General features: G+C 35.4%; 1 protein-coding gene across 3 annotated transcripts in view; it reads right to left on the bottom strand.

The window, feature by feature from the left end:
• The window catches only part of LOC103288285 (disintegrin and metalloproteinase domain-containing protein 18), an 85,020-nt gene that overhangs the window by 46,675 nt on the left and 20,528 nt on the right, over positions 1-17,817 (bottom strand). For 2 of the 3 annotated variants that reach the window (XM_054720312.1, XM_054720313.1), the window contains exons 6-10: positions 13,656-13,833; positions 6,512-6,577; positions 2,418-2,489; positions 2,059-2,225; positions 1,019-1,100 (exon numbers count right to left, since the gene is read on the bottom strand). In XM_054720312.1, coding sequence (XP_054576287.1) covers positions 1,019-1,100; positions 2,059-2,225; positions 2,418-2,489; positions 6,512-6,577; positions 13,656-13,833 — 565 coding nt within the window. The remainder of the gene's footprint in view (positions 1-1,018; positions 1,101-2,058; positions 2,226-2,417; positions 2,490-6,511; positions 6,578-13,655; positions 13,834-17,817) is intronic. The other variant, XM_054720314.1, reaches the window with a different exon arrangement.

The following is a 17,817-nucleotide window of genomic DNA, read 5'->3' as shown; positions in this document are numbered from 1 at the left end:
TATGTGAATGGAAACATGGAATATCATCTAGGAAAGTAGAAAAACGAGTTAATAGGCTTCCTGTTATCCTGTAAGAGGAAAGCTTGAAAGAAAGAGGAAAATCTCAGTATCAGAATTTGATGGAAGGTTAAAGCCAGAACAGAACACAGATGCTCAACCAACTGAGCCACACTGACCTTGGCAGCACAGTGGTTTTCTTTGGTGTGGGTGGTCCGTGGGAGGAGGCATGATTCATAGGTGTCTTCTGAAGTGTCGATAATATTTTATTTCTTGATCTCTGTGATGTCTGTACCTAAGTATTAACTGTGTTATATACTATGACTTGTGCAATGTTCCCTCTATATGATGCACTTCAATAAAGCTTAGAAATGAACATGAAGTTATGTGCCAGGAGGAAAAGTTAAAAAAAGGAGAAAGAAGATTCAAGGGGTCTAGTTTATGCAAGGAACTGTTTAATTTTATTCAGTCTGTAAAACAATTTGTATTTATAATAAGTACATGTGCATTACTTGATAAAAATAAACATTTTAAGTAAAAGTAATTGTAGTAAAGTTATATGTTTCAATGTGTATCTGTCCTTTAAAAAGCTGTTGAAATGGTTCTGAAATGCTACATAAAATAAGAACAATTCAGAAAAACATGTAGTTAATGGGTAGACATACTTTTAACAATAGTATGAAATATATATGTAAATGGCAAACATAAATTCATAATTTTTTCTATTTCTTGAATTTGAAAGAGGCATACAAGAGGCTTTCAATTTGATCAAATGATTTGTCCTTAGAAAATCTAATGCAAATGTTAGTATCCCTTTATGCCTACCTGGCGAATGGATATATTAATGCTTGCTAATAATATTTTCTTATGTTTGAAATCTATACTTAAATAAGCTTCCTGAGATTAAAATAATGTGCCAACAAAATAATAATACATAGAGAAAAAATCAAATTATTATACACTACTTAACTATATATAATAAAACTTATAAAATATAATAGAAAGAACAAATATTACATACCACAGCAATATCAGCATCATAGCTTTTATTGCATATCATGCCAGAAAATGTTGCTCCCATATATTTAGGATGTATCCTGTAACTACATCATTATAACATAGATTTTTTATTAAAATAGTTATTCAGAAAAATGTATTTATTTATTTATTAAAATCTTCCATAAAATTTAAAATAATTTTTCAAATATAACTTTTTGATGTGGATAATATGTATTATACAAAATGCTCAAATCTATACAAATTATAATTTACTTCATTTTTTAAATACATTTTTATTGATTTCATAGAGGAAGGGAGAGGATGAGAGAGATAGGAACATCAATGATGAGAGAATCAATGATTGGCTGCCTCCTGCTGGGGATTGAGCCCACAACCCAGGCATGTGCTCTTGGCCGGAATCACACCTGGGACTCTTCAGTCTGCAGGCCAATGCTCTATCCACCAAGCCAAACTGGGTAGGGCTACAGTTTAATACAAATTATCTTTCTTAACCTAACTCCTAGTCTTGAGATAATTTTATTATCTCAAATTCTCCTCAGTTTTCCTTATTTTGTATTCATTGTTTTGATCACTAAAAGTTAAAACAAAAAGGACTTTTAATTTATGGAAGAAAAACATCTTGCCTCTCCTAAAGATAAGCATTTTTTAAAATTATATATTACCAAAAAACAAGTTCCTCTTTGCCAAACAGTACACACCAAGTGTGTTAACATATTTTAGGTAATATTAACAGAATAGTGTCACTCTTTGCATCATTAATAAGCTAAGGCTTACATGTATATATTTTGTGGTATAGTTGATATCATAAAAAATATGAAAGAAAAAACTTTTCATACCCCAAAATATACTGTTATGTAATTGATTCATTTAAAAAAATAATCATTTTCTAATTACACTATCACCTCCATTTTAACAGCCATGTTTTATTTAATGTTTTCAAAGGGACCTACGGGATGTTGAAAAAACAATAAATGCATTCAGTTATCAAATTAATAGAATTATTTATGTATATATTTTATTAATGTAGAACATTATGCTTACATAAGTAAGAATGTTATGTCATGGGGCCGTAGGATAAGATAATCCCTTTTCCATGCCAAAAATCTTTTTGATAATTCATCAACATCCCCGTTGGTAGAAATTTGGTTTTTATCTGACCACAATTCCAAGGAGGACAGTATCACAGTCAATTTTAATTGAGTAAACATCTAGAAATAAAATGTATGTTATATTTATTTAAGTAACAAATTATTACATCAGAATTAATAAAAATAAAGGAAAAGTTTAGTGGGTTATTTGTGATATTAAAGGCGTTTGAGACTTTTATTTGTTACAATAGAATGGAAATTATTTTTTTAATTTTTTCATAAAATTATAAATGTAAGAAAGTTAAAACTTACAGTGTTCACAAGGCCAATAATTTGGATAATTTTCTGGGTTACAGCCATCATTTCAGACCCCATATAATCATACTGAAAAACAAATTTTTTTGCAGTTTCTTTAAAATGTGAGTGATAGCAACTTTTTAGATGATTGTATCGTGATAATATCAGGAAGAAAAAACAGAACTTTTCAAACAATTTAAAGCATACTAATATAAAGAAGATAACATTTACAATAAAAGAAAACAACTAAAAACTGTACTTGGACATTCAAAAGACATTCTCACTTGTTACATATTTTATCTATCTATCTATCTATCTATCTATCTATCTATCTATCTATCTATCTATCTATTTGCACTTGTGCCCCATTTCCTCCCACTTTATCTATCTCCACCCAGCCTCTGAACCCCTGCCTCTGGCCATCACCACACTGTTGTCTGTGTTCATGGACTATGCCTATACATTCTTTGGCTAATCTCTTCACCTTCTTTCATCTGTTCCCACCATCCTCTATGTTATATATTTAAAAGACACTCTTGAAATCCTCAAGAGGTACTAAAGTGACTTTACATATTCTTAGTTACTATAAAGGGACTTCTTGAACTAGAAACTTTCTATTGACACAAGTGGCATCATATTTCTGGTTGTATGTTTACTAAATAAAAAGGAGCAAGTAAAGAAACATTAAAAATAATTGAAAAGCTCAAATATATCTATAGGAAAAAGACAAATTATAATGATGGAAAGCAAGAATTATGTGGATTGAAAGATTCAAAAAAGTTTGATAAGTAATAAAATGAAATAATGTAAAGGAAAAGTGGAAAGTTGATCTCCATAAATACTAAATTATTGAGAAGACATATACACCTTTTTTGAAGCTCAATGAATACATCTGGTCTTTGAAGTCATATTTGGAAAAAGCTTAACACCTCCATACAAGTTGCCAATTAGACAAATACAAAATACAGAATTCTACCAAATCTGAAAAATCTGTATATTTTGCTCATTCACAATTATCATGGTTATTAAAACTGATGTACTGCTTATAAATGTTGATAAAAGAAATAATGTAAAATTAATTACACATTTCTATTTGATGAATTAAAAATTGAGTGTATTTTAGACAAAATATTTTCCTTGTATTATCAAAATATTGTATTAGGAAAGTACTATAAAGGGGGTTGGCAAAAGTAGGTTTATAGTTGTGAGTATGGGAAAAACAGAGTTTATTATTGTATTATTATTATCATAACCTGCATGTATTTTTCCATATGAACAACTGTAAACCTACTTTTCCCACCCCTGTACATGTGAAATATAAAACACACAAATAAGAAAAATCCTTATTTATGACTGTTTGTGAATACTCAAGATCATCAAATGGTAGTAGAATTTTTTTTATACTAAAGGTCATCATACTTTGTAATACATCACTAGTTCCAAATGTTTATTTTATAAGGACAACATTCTGACTATATAAGGAAGAAGACATAGTAATGCTGAATTAGTATAAACTAATACATATCATCAAAATATGGAAAACAAAATTGGCACAATTTAAAAGAAAAATATAACCCCTCACAATAATAATACAAGATATTGACACAACTCTTTCCATAACTGATGGAATTAGAGGCCAAAAACAAAACAACATAGTAAAATATCTCATTCATTAACATGTATAGAGTACTGCATCCAACTAGGACAGACTATAATTAATCTTTTGCAAATCTTTTGAAACTTTAACAAAATTAGCCATATACTGAGTCGTAAAGAAGTAACAAAGCATTTCAAAGAATTTACATCATTCAGATCATGCTCTTTTACCCATATGGAATAAAATAAAATATGAACAACAAAAATATAATTTGAAAATCCTCAAATACCTTAAATCTAACCAATACAAATCTAAATTACCCAAGACTCCAACACACACACGCAAACACACACACACACACGCACACACACACACACACACACACACACACACTTCTTACACCAATTTGAAAATTATTTTTAAGAACACAGTATAGTTTTCTCAAAAAATGTTTGCCGTATGATCCAGGGATCCCACTTTTGGGCATATATAAAAAAAAACCCAGAAAATGAAATACTAGTTTGAAAAAATAATTCACCCCTATGTTCATTACAGTATTATTTACAACTAGAGGCCTGAAGCACAAAATTTGTGCAAGGCTGCCTCAAGCCCTCCCAGCCCCAATTTTGTTCGGAAGATCGTCAGGACATTGTTCTGCTGTTTGGTCTAATTAGCATATTAGCTCTTTATTATATAGGATACCCAAGATCTGGAAACAGCCCAAGTGCCCATCCAGAGATGAGTGGATGAAAAAGCTGGGGTACATTTACACAATGGAATAATACTCAGCCATTAAAAGAAAAGAAGAGAAAAAGAAGGAAAAGAAAACCTTACTTTTGCACCAGCATGGATAGACCTGGAGATTATTATGCTAACTGAAATAAGACAGAGAAAGACAAATACCATATGATCTCACTTATATGTGGAAACTAATAAACTGACAAACAAAACAGTTATGACTACATGGGACAGATTGACAGCTATCAGAGGGGAGTGGGGTTGGGAAGCTGGATGAAAGAATTTGAAGGGATTAGCCAAAGAACATATATGCATAACCCATGGACACAGACCACAGTGTGATGTTAGCTAGAGGGAAAGGGGTGTGGTAGGTGGGGAGGTGGGGTAAGGTGGGGTGGGGGGGTGGAATCGTGATGGAAAGAGACTCTACTTGGAGCAATGGGTGCACAATGCAGTGTTCAGATGTTGTTTTGTTAAGTTGTACACCTGAAATCTGCATGAAGTTTTGTGAACTGATGATGTCATCCTAACAAATTTAGTAAAAAAAAAAATACCTCTATTAGAAAATTTTAAATGAAAAAAACAAACACATAAATATTGATGGAAATAGACATATCAAAACTTATGTAACTACAAACAAAAACGTATATTTGTAGATCAAAAAATAAAAAAATTCAATTATAAGAAGAATAAGTTGTGAGGATCTAATGTATAGAATGGTGACTAGAGTTAATTATATGGTATTATATACTTGAAAGGAACTGAGAGTAGATCTTTTCTTAAAATATACTTTTGTCGATTTTAGAGAGACAGAAACATCGATGAGAGAGAAACATCAATTGGATGCCTCCTGCACGCCCCTACTGGGGATCAAGCCCACAACCAAGGCATGTGCCATGACCTGGAATTGAACTGGTGACCTCTTGGTTGATGGGTCAATGCTCAACCACTGGGCTGCACTGGCTGGGCTGAGAGTAGGTCTTAAGTGTTCTCACCATACACATACATAGACACACAAAAAAAAAAAGAAGGAAGAAAGGAAGGAAGGAAGGAAGGAAGGAAGGAAGGAAGGAAGGAAGGAAGGAAGGAAGGGAGGGAGGGAGGGAGGGAGGGAGGGAGGGAGGGAGGGAGGGAGGGAGGGAGGGAGGGAGGGAGGGAGGAAGAAAAAGAAAGAAAGAAAGAAAGAAGAAAGAAAGAAAGAAAGAAAGAAAGAAAGAAAGAAAGAAAGAAAGAAAGAAAGAAAGAAAAAGAAAGCTAACTATGTGAGGTGATAGATGGATTTATTATATTGATCTTGGTAATTATTCCACAATATATGTGTATATCAAATCATCATGTACACTTTCAATATATACAATTACATATTACAACTATTTGTGATAAAGTTGAAAAAGTATTAAGTAAATTTGTAAGATCGTAAATACCTCGTATGTTCAAAGAAAACATAAGACCAAAGAGGCTACAGCAAGGCAAGACTGTTAGAAAATGGGGTTAAAGAGATACTGGGCTGAGCTGGGGATGAAGCATGGAATAGACAGTGTAACACATTCTAGGGTAGTTTTAGCGTTTAGTAATAATACCTAAAACAAAGAATCTTTATTTGGAAATAATAAAACAATTCCAAATTTTTAATTTTGTGCTTTGAAATTAAGAAAAATTTCATTAAGTTTAAAGAAAGAAAAAGTGAGTGAGAGAGTGAGAGAAAAAAAGAGAGACAGGATTGAGGGTTGGAGAAAAGAAAAGAGGGAGGGGAGGAGGAGATGGTTTGACTTACCAAAGCTTTTTCCACTATAATATGCATTTCTAGATATTGGGGTAATAGTTTTGAAAGAGTTATTTCCTGGGGAAAAAAATGGATTGAGCAAATGATAACATACATTAAATTTGTTAAATACAAGAAGTAGTATGTAAAGAAGGCAAACAGAATGCATAAAATATCTTCATAAGGACTTTTTTTTGAGATTCAATTTTTTATTTGCATATATTGTAATAGATGGCAAGGGAATGCTCACTTTGATTTTAAGAAAACAAAAACAAGTACTTTAAAAAACTAATAATTCAGAGAAAATTTACAAATTATTCTTATTACAGAGTCACATGGACTTAAATATAAAAATTAGTTACAAACAAAAAAATTCACTTGAAAATATATTCTAAATTTAAATAATGCCAGTGAGCCTGTGAGAGTGATGAAGGAGTCTAGGTACTCTGTTTTCATACTAAATGAGAAAGAAAATGAGTAGAAATATACACATTCTATTGTCTTCAACTCATGCAAATCTACATTATTAAAAGAACTTTTGAGAATTTTTCATGAATTGTCCTCCTAAAGATTATGGGAACACCAACTGTGTCACAATAAAAATATTTCATTTATTCAGCAAAAAAAAATATGGGAAAATTTTGAGAACTCACAGTCTACACAGGAATTCAGGTATGTGACTTGTACTATCAACCACATGGGTGCACAGGAAAGAACAGAATGCACAATAGCAGAAATAATTCTGTAGTTCCAGGGCATAGGCTTTAAGTTCCTTCTGATGTGATCATATAATTCTTGACTGTGCCAGCAGTCAGCTATAGATCACCAGCTTATTACATCATCATTTGGCACTTTAATGGTAATTTTTATGTGAGCTACTAGTATATCTTAAACATATTAAAATGCTATTTCACATATATAAATTTCAAAGAAACCAAAATTTCATTCTTGACCCAAGCATATCATTCACTAAATGTAAGAGTAAGAAAGGTACAAATATTGGGTCTGTTACAAAATAGCCTAGGTTAAAACAAATAAACAAGCAAACTGGACTCAATGGGTAGAGCCTACGTTTAAATGTTTGCTTATACTTCCATAGGAAATTAAAATATGCTGGCATTCCATACACAAGGTGGGGCAAAAGTAATTTACAATTGTTCACATGGAAAATAATACAATATTTAATAAATAATAATACAAAAATAAACTGTGTTTTGCATACTAACAACTCTAAGCTTACTTTTGCCCAAATGTATAGGTTGTTGTCATTCCCTGTCAGTCTGTATGACTACATGTATATATGCAGTATTGTAGGAAAAAAAGTTCTCTTTATTTTTATCAACCCTTATTAGGCTTATAATAATGGTGATCATAAGATTTGTTATTTAAACTGAAATAATGTGCAGCAGGAATGGGGGCATTAAAATAATTTAAATTATTAAAATTGATATTTAGTTAAATTTTATTAGTTCAAATCTTTCTACTCAAAGTTATTTCTAAAACTATATATATGAGTATACAAAGCCAAAACTTTTTAAACCTTTTCATTAAAAATAACATATCCACATGGACAGCAACATCATGGCAGAATCAACATCAACAAGTTGGATAATTATAATGAAACAAAGGATCCCCTGTTCAATGCAGAGACATCTGAAAGAACCACACATCAGTCCATCTGAAAGTGGGCACATTGGAACAGTAAGGGAGGCAGGTTGGGGGAAGCAACACTCCTGCCTACAAGTCCATTGTGGTGAAACCTGGTGGCAGTAGTAGAGATGTAGAGGATTTATGATGGTCATTGCTGACAGAGAGAGAAAGCTGTGGTCTTGTGGTAGCCATTACTGATTTAAAGGCAAAACTTCAAATCCACATACCTACATCCTCTAGCCCACCCATCGCAGCAGAACCCAGTAGAGGTGGGACCTATTGAAGAAGCAGAGACACACATTGGTAATAGGAGGCAGTGCTGGGAGCTCCCAGGCCCAGAGCCTCACTACCCTCTATATCCCACCATAAGATGGCGCCCCACGACAGCAGCAACCCAGACACAGAGTGGACATCCAAGACACAGAGAAATACAGGGTATTTTCCATGACTGAGGTCACACCACGTCACCAAGATTCCAGTGCTATTAAGAGAAAACAAAAACTTGCACTATAGCATCATCTACTGAAAAACAAATGAAGGACCTCTGTTTAGAAGCCTGCTGAATTGTTAAAAGCAAAGAGTAACTAAAAAAGACTTCATTATCTCAAATGTACAGGAACAGAAGTAATCCATCAAGTATCATGAATAACCAATGTAAAAAGTTAACAAAGAAAGAAAATAAAGTCTCCAGAAACCAAACTCAAAGACAGGGAAGATTGTGATTCAAATGACAGAATCCAAGAATGCAGTTATTAAACAAACAAACAAACAAACAAACCTCAACAAGATATCAAAACACTCATAAAGGCAGTTCAGTGATCTCAGAAACAAAATTAATGACCAAAATATATACTTTACCAAAGCGATTGAAAGTATTATATATAAAAAAAAGAAACAGAAATTCTTGAGCTAAAGAACTCAATAAATGAGATGAATAATTAAAGCACGAGAAATAAAGCAGATCACATGAAAGATGTAATTAGTGCTCTTGATGATTGAAACAGAAATGGCTCAGGAGGAAGAAGAGAGACAACAAAAAGAAAAAAAGAAAAGAGTTCTACAAAAACTATCTGACTCCATTAGAAACAACAAAGTAAGGATAATGGGTATATCCAGAGAAGTAGAGAGGGAGAAGGGAACATAAAATGTATTCAAAGAAATAATTGATAAGAACTTCCCAAACCTATGGAAAGTGTTCAAATACAAAAGCCAAAAGAACACCTAATTAGTTCAATGCAAAAAAAAAAAATCTTCTTCAAGATTCATTATATGAAAACTGTCAAAAGTTAATGACAAAGAAAGAATTCTTAAGGCATCCAGGGTGTAAAACACTGTACCCTGCCAAGGAAATCCCATTAGGCTATCATCAGTTTTTTTTTAGTGAAAACATCGCAAGGCAGGAGAGAGTGGACAAAAATATTCAAAATATTGAAAGAGAGAACCAACCAGCCAAAAATAATATATCCAGCAAAGCCACCCTTTAGATATGAAGGAGAAATAAGTGCTTTCCCAGGCCAGAAAAATTGAGAGAATTCACCACCAGAGGACCTATATTGCAAGAAATGTTAAAAGAAGTTCTTCTAGCAGAATCATAAAGAAAAAATGGTACACAAACTTTGAGTAAATGACAGACAGAAACTTACAACTCTACTTCAAAAAGAGAGCATTAAACACTTAATTATAACATAAAATTTAAAGGGGGGAAAGCATTAAAAGTAACCTACTGCAATTTGGCAATGAACACACAACATAAAAAGGGATAATTTATGTATGTGTGTGTGTGGGGGGGGGATAGGAGGAGTGAAGGACACAAGTACAGGTGAATGGATATGAGGCAATAAGAAGAAAAAGGACTATGGTATGTATGAAACATTTTACAAAAACCTAATAGTAACCATAAAACAAAAATGCAGAGCTTAGACATGAAACGTAAACAAAAGAGGAAACAGAGAAAAAAGTCATAGGAAACCACCCAACTAAAGTTAACAGACAAAATCCCAAGAAGCTAGAAACATCAATCAGAAAGGATATATGCACCCCATATGTTCATAGCAGCACAATTTACCATAGCTAAGATTTGGAAACAGCCTAAGTGCCCATCAGCAGATGAGTGGATTAAAAAACTGTGGTATATCTACACAATGGAATACTATGCTGTGGTAAAATAGAAGGAATTCTTACCATTTGCAACAACATGGATGGAACTGGAGAGCATTATGCTAAGTGAAGTAAGTCAGTCAGAGAAAGATAAATATCACATGATCTCACTCATCTATGGGAAATAATGAACAACATAAACTGATGAACAAAAACTGATCCAGAGACAGGGAAGCATCGATCAGACTGTCAAACCTCAGAGGGAAGGTAGGGGAGGGTGGGGATAAGGAGGAGAGATCAACCAAAGGACTTGTATGCATGCATATAAGCCTAACCAGTGGACACAGACAACAGGGGGGTGAGGGCATGAGGGGGGAGGGGTTGGGAAGGTAATGGGGGGATGAGGACAAATATGTAATACCTTAATCAATAAAGAAATTAAAAAAAATAAACAGAAGAAAACACAAGAGGAAAAAAACAATGGAGATACAGAGCAACCAGAAAATAAAAGATAAAATGGCTGCAGTAAGTCTTCATCTATACTAATAAAAGGGTAATATGCTAATTAGACCAGGTCAACCAGACATCTTCTGGATGTCTGACTTCCTTCCGGACAAAGCCATGGTGGCTGGGGCTGAGGCAGAGGCAGTTAGGGGCAATCAGGCTGTCAGGGGAGGGCAGTTAGGGGGCGACCAGGCCAGCAGGGGGCCAGTTAGGGTGTGGCCAGGCCAGCAGGGAGGGCAGTTTGGGGGTGACCAGGCCAGCAGGAGACCATTTAGGGGACTACCAGGCCAGCAGGGGATCAGTTAGGGGGCAATCAGGCCAGCAAGCAGAGGCAGTTAGGGGCAATTAGGCAGGCAGGTAGAGTGGTTAGGGGCAATCAAACTGACAGGCAGGCAAGCGGTTAGGAGCCAGAGGTCCTAGATTGCAAGAGGGTGAAGGCTGGGCTGAGGGCCCCCCCCCCCCCATTCATGAATTTCATGCACTGGGCCTCTAGTATGTCAATAATCATGCTAAATAGAAATAGTTTGAACTCACAAATCAAAAGGCACAGAATAGCGGGATGGATAAAAAAACAATTTAAGACCCAATTATATGTGCCTTCAAGAGACTTATCTCAGCTCCAAAAACAAACATAGGCTCAAAGTGAAGAGGTGGAAGATGATACGCTAAACAAATGGCATTCAGAGGAAAGCAGAAACAATAGTACTTATATCAGACAAAGGAGATTTCAAAACAAAAAAGGTACCATGAGACAAAGATGGACATTTTAGAATGGTAAAGGGGACAATTCTTCAAGAAGACATAATCTCTCTCTCTCTCTCTCTCTCTCTCTCTCTCTCTCTCTCTCTCTAGGGGAAAATTTTTCAAGAAGACATAATACTTATCTCTTCCTCCCTCCCTTCCTTCTTCCCTCCCTCCCTCCCTCTCTCCCTCCACTTTGGCAGTGCCAAAATATAGAAATCAATTACTAACAGACCTAAAACAAAAATATGACACCAATACAATTATAATATGAAATGTGAATACCCCATGGCCAACAATATCTTCCAAACAGAAAGTCAGTAAGGAAATATTGGCCTTAAATGATACATTAGAGCAAATGAACTTAATTAATATTACTATAACTTTCCATCTCAAAAAGACAGAATACACATTTTTCTCAAGGGCACTATAGTCAGGAGTAAACTATATGTAGGTGTACACAACTAGTTTCAATAAATTTAAGAAAGTTGAAATTGTACTAGTATTTTCTGACTATAATGATATGAAATGAAAACCAACTACAAGAAAAGAGCTGGAAAAACCACAAATATATAGAGATTAAACAACATGTTAGTGAACAACTTTTGGATCAAAGAAAAACAAGGTATCAAAAGTTACATAGAGACAAATGAAGCTAAAAGTATAATATATAAAAAACTTGGGGGAGTCATCAAAAGCAGTACTAAGAGGAAAGTTTATAGCATTACAGGCCTACCTCGAGAAATAAACACAAAAAATCTCAAATAAGAAATCTAACATTATAACTTAAAGAATCAGAAAAAGAATAACAAATTAAGCCCAAAATCAGGAGAGGGAAGGAAATAATAAAGATCAAAATAAAAATAAATGAAATTGAGAACAAAAAGACAGTAGAAAAAAAATAATAAAATGAAGAGCTGGCAATTTAAAAAGATAAACAAAATTGACAGACCTCTAGTTAGACTCACTAAGAAAAAAGAAGGAAGACTCAAATTAATGAAATCTAAAATAAAGAGAAGATGCTACAATGGACACCAGAGTGGATAACCTATAAGAAATTGACAGATTTTTAAAGGGAAACAAGCTTCCTAGACTGAACAAAAAAGCATTAGAAAACCAAAAGACACCAATCTCTAGTAAGAAAATTGAAACAGTAATCAAAAACCTCCCAATAAACAAAAATCCAGGATTAGATGCCTTCACTGGTGAATTCTACCAAACATTAAAAGAAGATTTAATACCAATTATTTTCAACCTCATCCAAAAAATTAAGGAAGAAAGAATATTTTATAACTCATTTTGTGAGGCCAACATTACCCTATTGAAGATGGATAAAGCGGTAGAAAGAATTCATGGCCAGAAATTTCTCAAATTTAGTGAAACATATTTATTTAAACATCCAGGAAGCTCTATGAATTCCAGCTAGGATCAACTCAAAGAGATCCACTCAAAGACACATCATAACAAAACTGGTATAAAGCAAAAGAGAGAGAGAGAGAGAGAGAGAGAGAGAGAGAGAGAGAGAGAGAGAGAGAGAGACTTAAAAGAAGCAACAGAGAAGGGAATCATCAACAGAGAAGGGACTCATCATATATAAGAATCCTTAATATGTTTAATAACACCTGACTTTTCATCATAAAACTTGGAGTCCATAAGATAGCAAGTTAAAATATTCAAAGTGATGAAAAGAAAACACCTGTCAACCAAAAATTATATTCCAGCCTATAGATAAATTAATAGAGTTTAATGTAGACAAATGATTATTTGTTTTAGAAAGATATGTTTTGGTAGTAAAGTTATGTAACAAAAATATGTAAAAATATTAAAAAGTATTTTTCCCATGGAACAGTGATAACTGTTAGTAATAACTAACAGTGGTTCTATTCTTCCCCTATTTTTAAATTTTATTTAATAATATGCATTTTATTTAAATACAAGAATGAGAAATGCTACATAATACATCATAAAGCAATAAGTTTGCAATATATTATTGTATAATTTTTCATATTTTAGGTAGAATATGGGTGTTTTGTTTAAAGATATAGAAAAAAAGATACCAAATTTAATATTTCTACTCAACTGCTAAGCAGTTCTTTTTCATAATTAAAAAAATCTACAGAAGTAATTTCATGGTATGTCATAACTTCAGAATTATTATAGTTACCTGTGAGCTTAAATAATCTTTATAGGTCTGTTTTTTCTGCCAAATATTGCTGTAATTTTCTACTAACATTGGTATATCTGTATTGTTATTTTTTACTTGATAAATTATGTGCTCAAATCTTGCTGAAGATTCCAATGGTTCAATTCCATAGCTGATATTTTCAAACTGAAGGAATCCCCTGTATATTTAGAAAGCAATGGCAAAAAAAAAAAATCCTAAAAATGATCATATCAAAACTATAATATAAAATGTAAGAAATTATGAACTAGAGTAAGTAACATGTTTTAAAGCCACTTTTCCCTCTATTGTTTTTGTCTACCATTAATAACTTAACCACATTTGCCTTAATTTTTTTCTCACAGGTTAAAGAACTAAATAAATGCAAGTGTATTTTGTATTTTCTGTATAGAAATCACATTCATTCAAAATATATTACTTAAGGACAAGTAATAGCTGGGGAATAAGATGTTTGTTGGATATTTCAAGAAGAAAGTTTCCGTTCTTACAGAGGTTAGGATAAGGGAAAACAGGAATACAGAGTGAATATTTAAAAAGGTTGATATAAATGAAAACCACATTCAGAGAATGCCAATTTTCTGAGTTGACATGAGTAAATTTTATAAATTAGGCAAACTAAAACTAAAAGGCAGTTAAAGTGTATTATCTGTTCTGGACTCATCTTCCTCTGATAAACTTACCACCTTCCTCTTTCATCATTAACGATGAAAATCACTTTTCTTGACCCTTTACTTCCACCTCCCTTTCATTTGGCAACCATTAGCTTGTTATCTCTAGCTATGGGTCTGTTTGTTTTGCTTTGTTTATTTATTTTTGTTTTAGAATCCAAATATAAATAAAATCATGATATTTGTGTTTCTCTGTCAGACTGATTTCACTTAGCATAATACCCTCTAGGTCTATCTATGTTGTCACAAATGGAAAGATTTCATTCTTTTTTATTGAGTAATATTCCATTGTATATGTACCACATCTTCTTTAACCATTCACTAGAGGCTCGGTGCATGAAATTCATCCACTGGGGGCGGAGAGGGCGCTCAGCCTGGCCCGTGCCCTCTCCCAGTCCAGGACCCCTTGGGGGATGTTCAACTGCCGGCTTCAGTCAGACATCCCTCTCACAGTCTGGGGCTCTCGCAGTCTGGGACCCTTGCTCCTTACTGCCCGCCTGCAGCAGAGGCAGGGGAGGCTCCCGCCACCGCCACTGTGCTCACCAGCCATGAGCCCAGCTTTTGGCTGAGCAACGTTCCCCCTGTGGGAGTGCACTTACCACTAGGGAGCAGCTCCTGCATTGAGCGTCTGCCCCCTGGTAGTCAGTGCACATCATAGCAACTGGCTATTGTGGCGTTCGTTCTGCTGTTCGTTCTGCTGTTAGGTCATTTTGCATACTAGGGTTTTATTATATAGGATTGACTGATGGACACTTAGATTGCTTCTATTAATGCTGAAGTAAACATAGGAGGACATATATCTTTTCAAGTTGGTGTTTGTTTGTTTTTTTGTTTTGTTTTTTTCTGTGGATGAATACCCTTAAGTGAAATTGCTGGGTCATGTGGCAGCTCTGTGTTTAATTTTTTAAATTAAATTTATTGTGGTAATATTGGTTAATAACATTATATAGGATTCAAGTATACATTTCTATGATACATGATCTGTATGTTGCATTGTGTGCCCACAACCCAAAGTCAAATCTTGTACTGCCACCATATATTTGACCCCTTCACCCTTCACTGCCTCCCCCTTCACTCTGGTAAGCCACCATACTATTATCTGTGTCTATGAGTTTTTCTTTGTTTTTCTTGCTCATCTGTTCCTTTCAGTTTATATCCCACATATGAGTGAAATCATATGGCTCTTAACTTTTAAGAAATGTATATTTTTATTGATATCAGAAAGGAAGGGAGAGGGAGAGAGAGAGATGGAAACATCAGTGATAAGAGAGAATCATTGATCTGCTGCCTCTTGCATGTCCCCTACTGGGGACTGAGCCTGCAATCCGGGCATGTTCCCTGACCAGGAATCAAACCCTAACCTCCTGGTTCATAGGTTGATACTCAACCACTGAGCCAAACCAGCCTGGCTTGTTCTTAAAATTTCTCAAGATCCATCCATGTTGTCGCAAATGGCAGTATTTCATCTTTTCTTACTACTGACTATATTCCATTGTATAGATGTACCACATCTTCTTTTTCCAATCATCTATTGAAGGACACTTTGAGTTGAATAATACTGCAATGAACATATGGGTACATATATCTTTGAGAACAAATGTTTATTTTTTTGAGGCATATTCATATTGTTTTTCATAGCAGATGTACCAATTTATAATCCCACCAACAGTGTGCAAGGGTTCCCTTTTCTCCACATGCTCACCAGGACTTGATATTTGCCAATTTTTTTTTTTATGATAGCCATTCTAACAATTATGAAGTGATATCTTACTTTGGTTTTGATTTTCATTCCCCTGATGATTAGTAATGTTGAGCATCTTTTCATATGTCTGTTGACCACCTATATGTCTTCTTTGGAGAAATATCTAAGTCCTCTGAGGTACCTTCTTAATTGGTTGTTTTATGTCTGATACTGAGAGCACCTTAACTGTGAGCACAATATGTTCCTGTTTAAGTAACTAATTAATGTCATTTTCCATAACTATTTAAGATAATTGATAAATAACTCAGCTATAATGTTTAGGAAAATGTTCTAAACTTTCCTTTACTGAAATTGTCTTTTTCTGCACAGTATATTCAAAATACCTCCAGTCAGGTTTTCCTGGGGTGATTTCATTTGAAAAGGCAGTAACCACTAGCTACTAATACTTACATTTTTTAAAAAAAGAAGGTAATCAGAAAGAAAACTTTCATATATGGATTCCTCTTAAACCTTACTATATTTGTGTTTGCTAGCCACTAAGTTTCATTTTGAAGTACATCCTAAGTTTTCCATGTGTAAATATTCATATATATATATTACAGGCCCGGTGCACAAAATTTGTGGGGGTGGGGGTGTCCCTCAGGCCAGCCTGCACCCTCTCCAATCTGGGACCCCTCGAGGGATGTCCGACTGCCCATTTAGGCCCGATCCTGTTGGGATCGGGCCAAAACGGGCAGTCGGACATCCCTCTCACAATCCAGGACTGCTGGCTCCCAACTGTTCCCCTGCCTGCCTTCCTGATTGCCCCTAACCACTTCTGCCTGTCAGCATGATCACCCCCTAACCACTCCCTGCCAGCCTGATTGATGCCTAACTGCTCCCCTGCCAGCGTGTTTGCCCCTAACTGCCCTCCCCTTCAGGCCTGGTCACCCCTAACTGCCCTCCTCTGCAGGCCTGTTCCCCCCCAACTGCTCTCCCCTGCAGGCCTGGGTTCCACCCAACTGACCTTCCCTGCAGGCCCAGTCACCCCCAACTTCCCTCCTATGCCAGCCTGGTCACCCCTAACTGCCATCCCCTGAGGGCTTGATTGCCCCCAACTGCTCTCCCTTGCAGGCCTGGTCCCTCCCAACTGCCCTCCCCTGCTGGCCATCTTGTGCTGGCCATCTTATGTCCACATGAGGGCAGGATCTTTGACCACATGGGGGCAGCCATCTTGTGTGTTGGAGTGATGGTCAATCGGCATATTACTCTTTTATTAAATGGGATAGAGGCCTGGTGCATGAGTGGGGGCCAGGTGGTTTGCCCTGAAAGGTATCCCGGATCAGGGTGGGGGTTCCCTTGAGGTGTGGGGCGGCCTGGGTGAAAGGCCTGTGGTGGTTTGCAGGCAGGCCACGCCCCCTGGCGACCCAAGCAGAGGCCCTGGTATCTGGAATTTATTTACCTTCTACAATTGAAACTTTGTAGCCTGGAGCAGAGCCAAGCCTCCTGCTTGCTCTGTGGTGGCAGCGATTTCTGTTGGAATTTATGTATATCTATAATTGAAACTTTGTAGCCTGGAGTGGAGGCCTAGGCCAGCCAGGGCTGCAGAAGCTTTGCTTCCTCCATTGCCAGGGGCAACCCTTGTCTCCTGCTCTTTCCAGCTCTGTAGCTGCAGCCATTTCTGTTTGGATTTATTTACCTTCTATAATTGAAACTTTGTAGCCTTGAGTGGAGGCTTAGACCAGCAAAGGCAGGCGGAAAGCTTGGCTTCCTCTGTTGCCGGGGAAACCCAAGC

The sequence above is a fragment of the Eptesicus fuscus genome, chromosome 8, assembly GCF_027574615.1.
Source record: "Eptesicus fuscus isolate TK198812 chromosome 8, DD_ASM_mEF_20220401, whole genome shotgun sequence".
Taxonomy (NCBI): Eukaryota; Metazoa; Chordata; class Mammalia; order Chiroptera; family Vespertilionidae; genus Eptesicus; species Eptesicus fuscus.
Note: the sequence above shows the minus strand (reverse complement) of the source record. Positions and strands in the feature narration are given on the sequence as shown.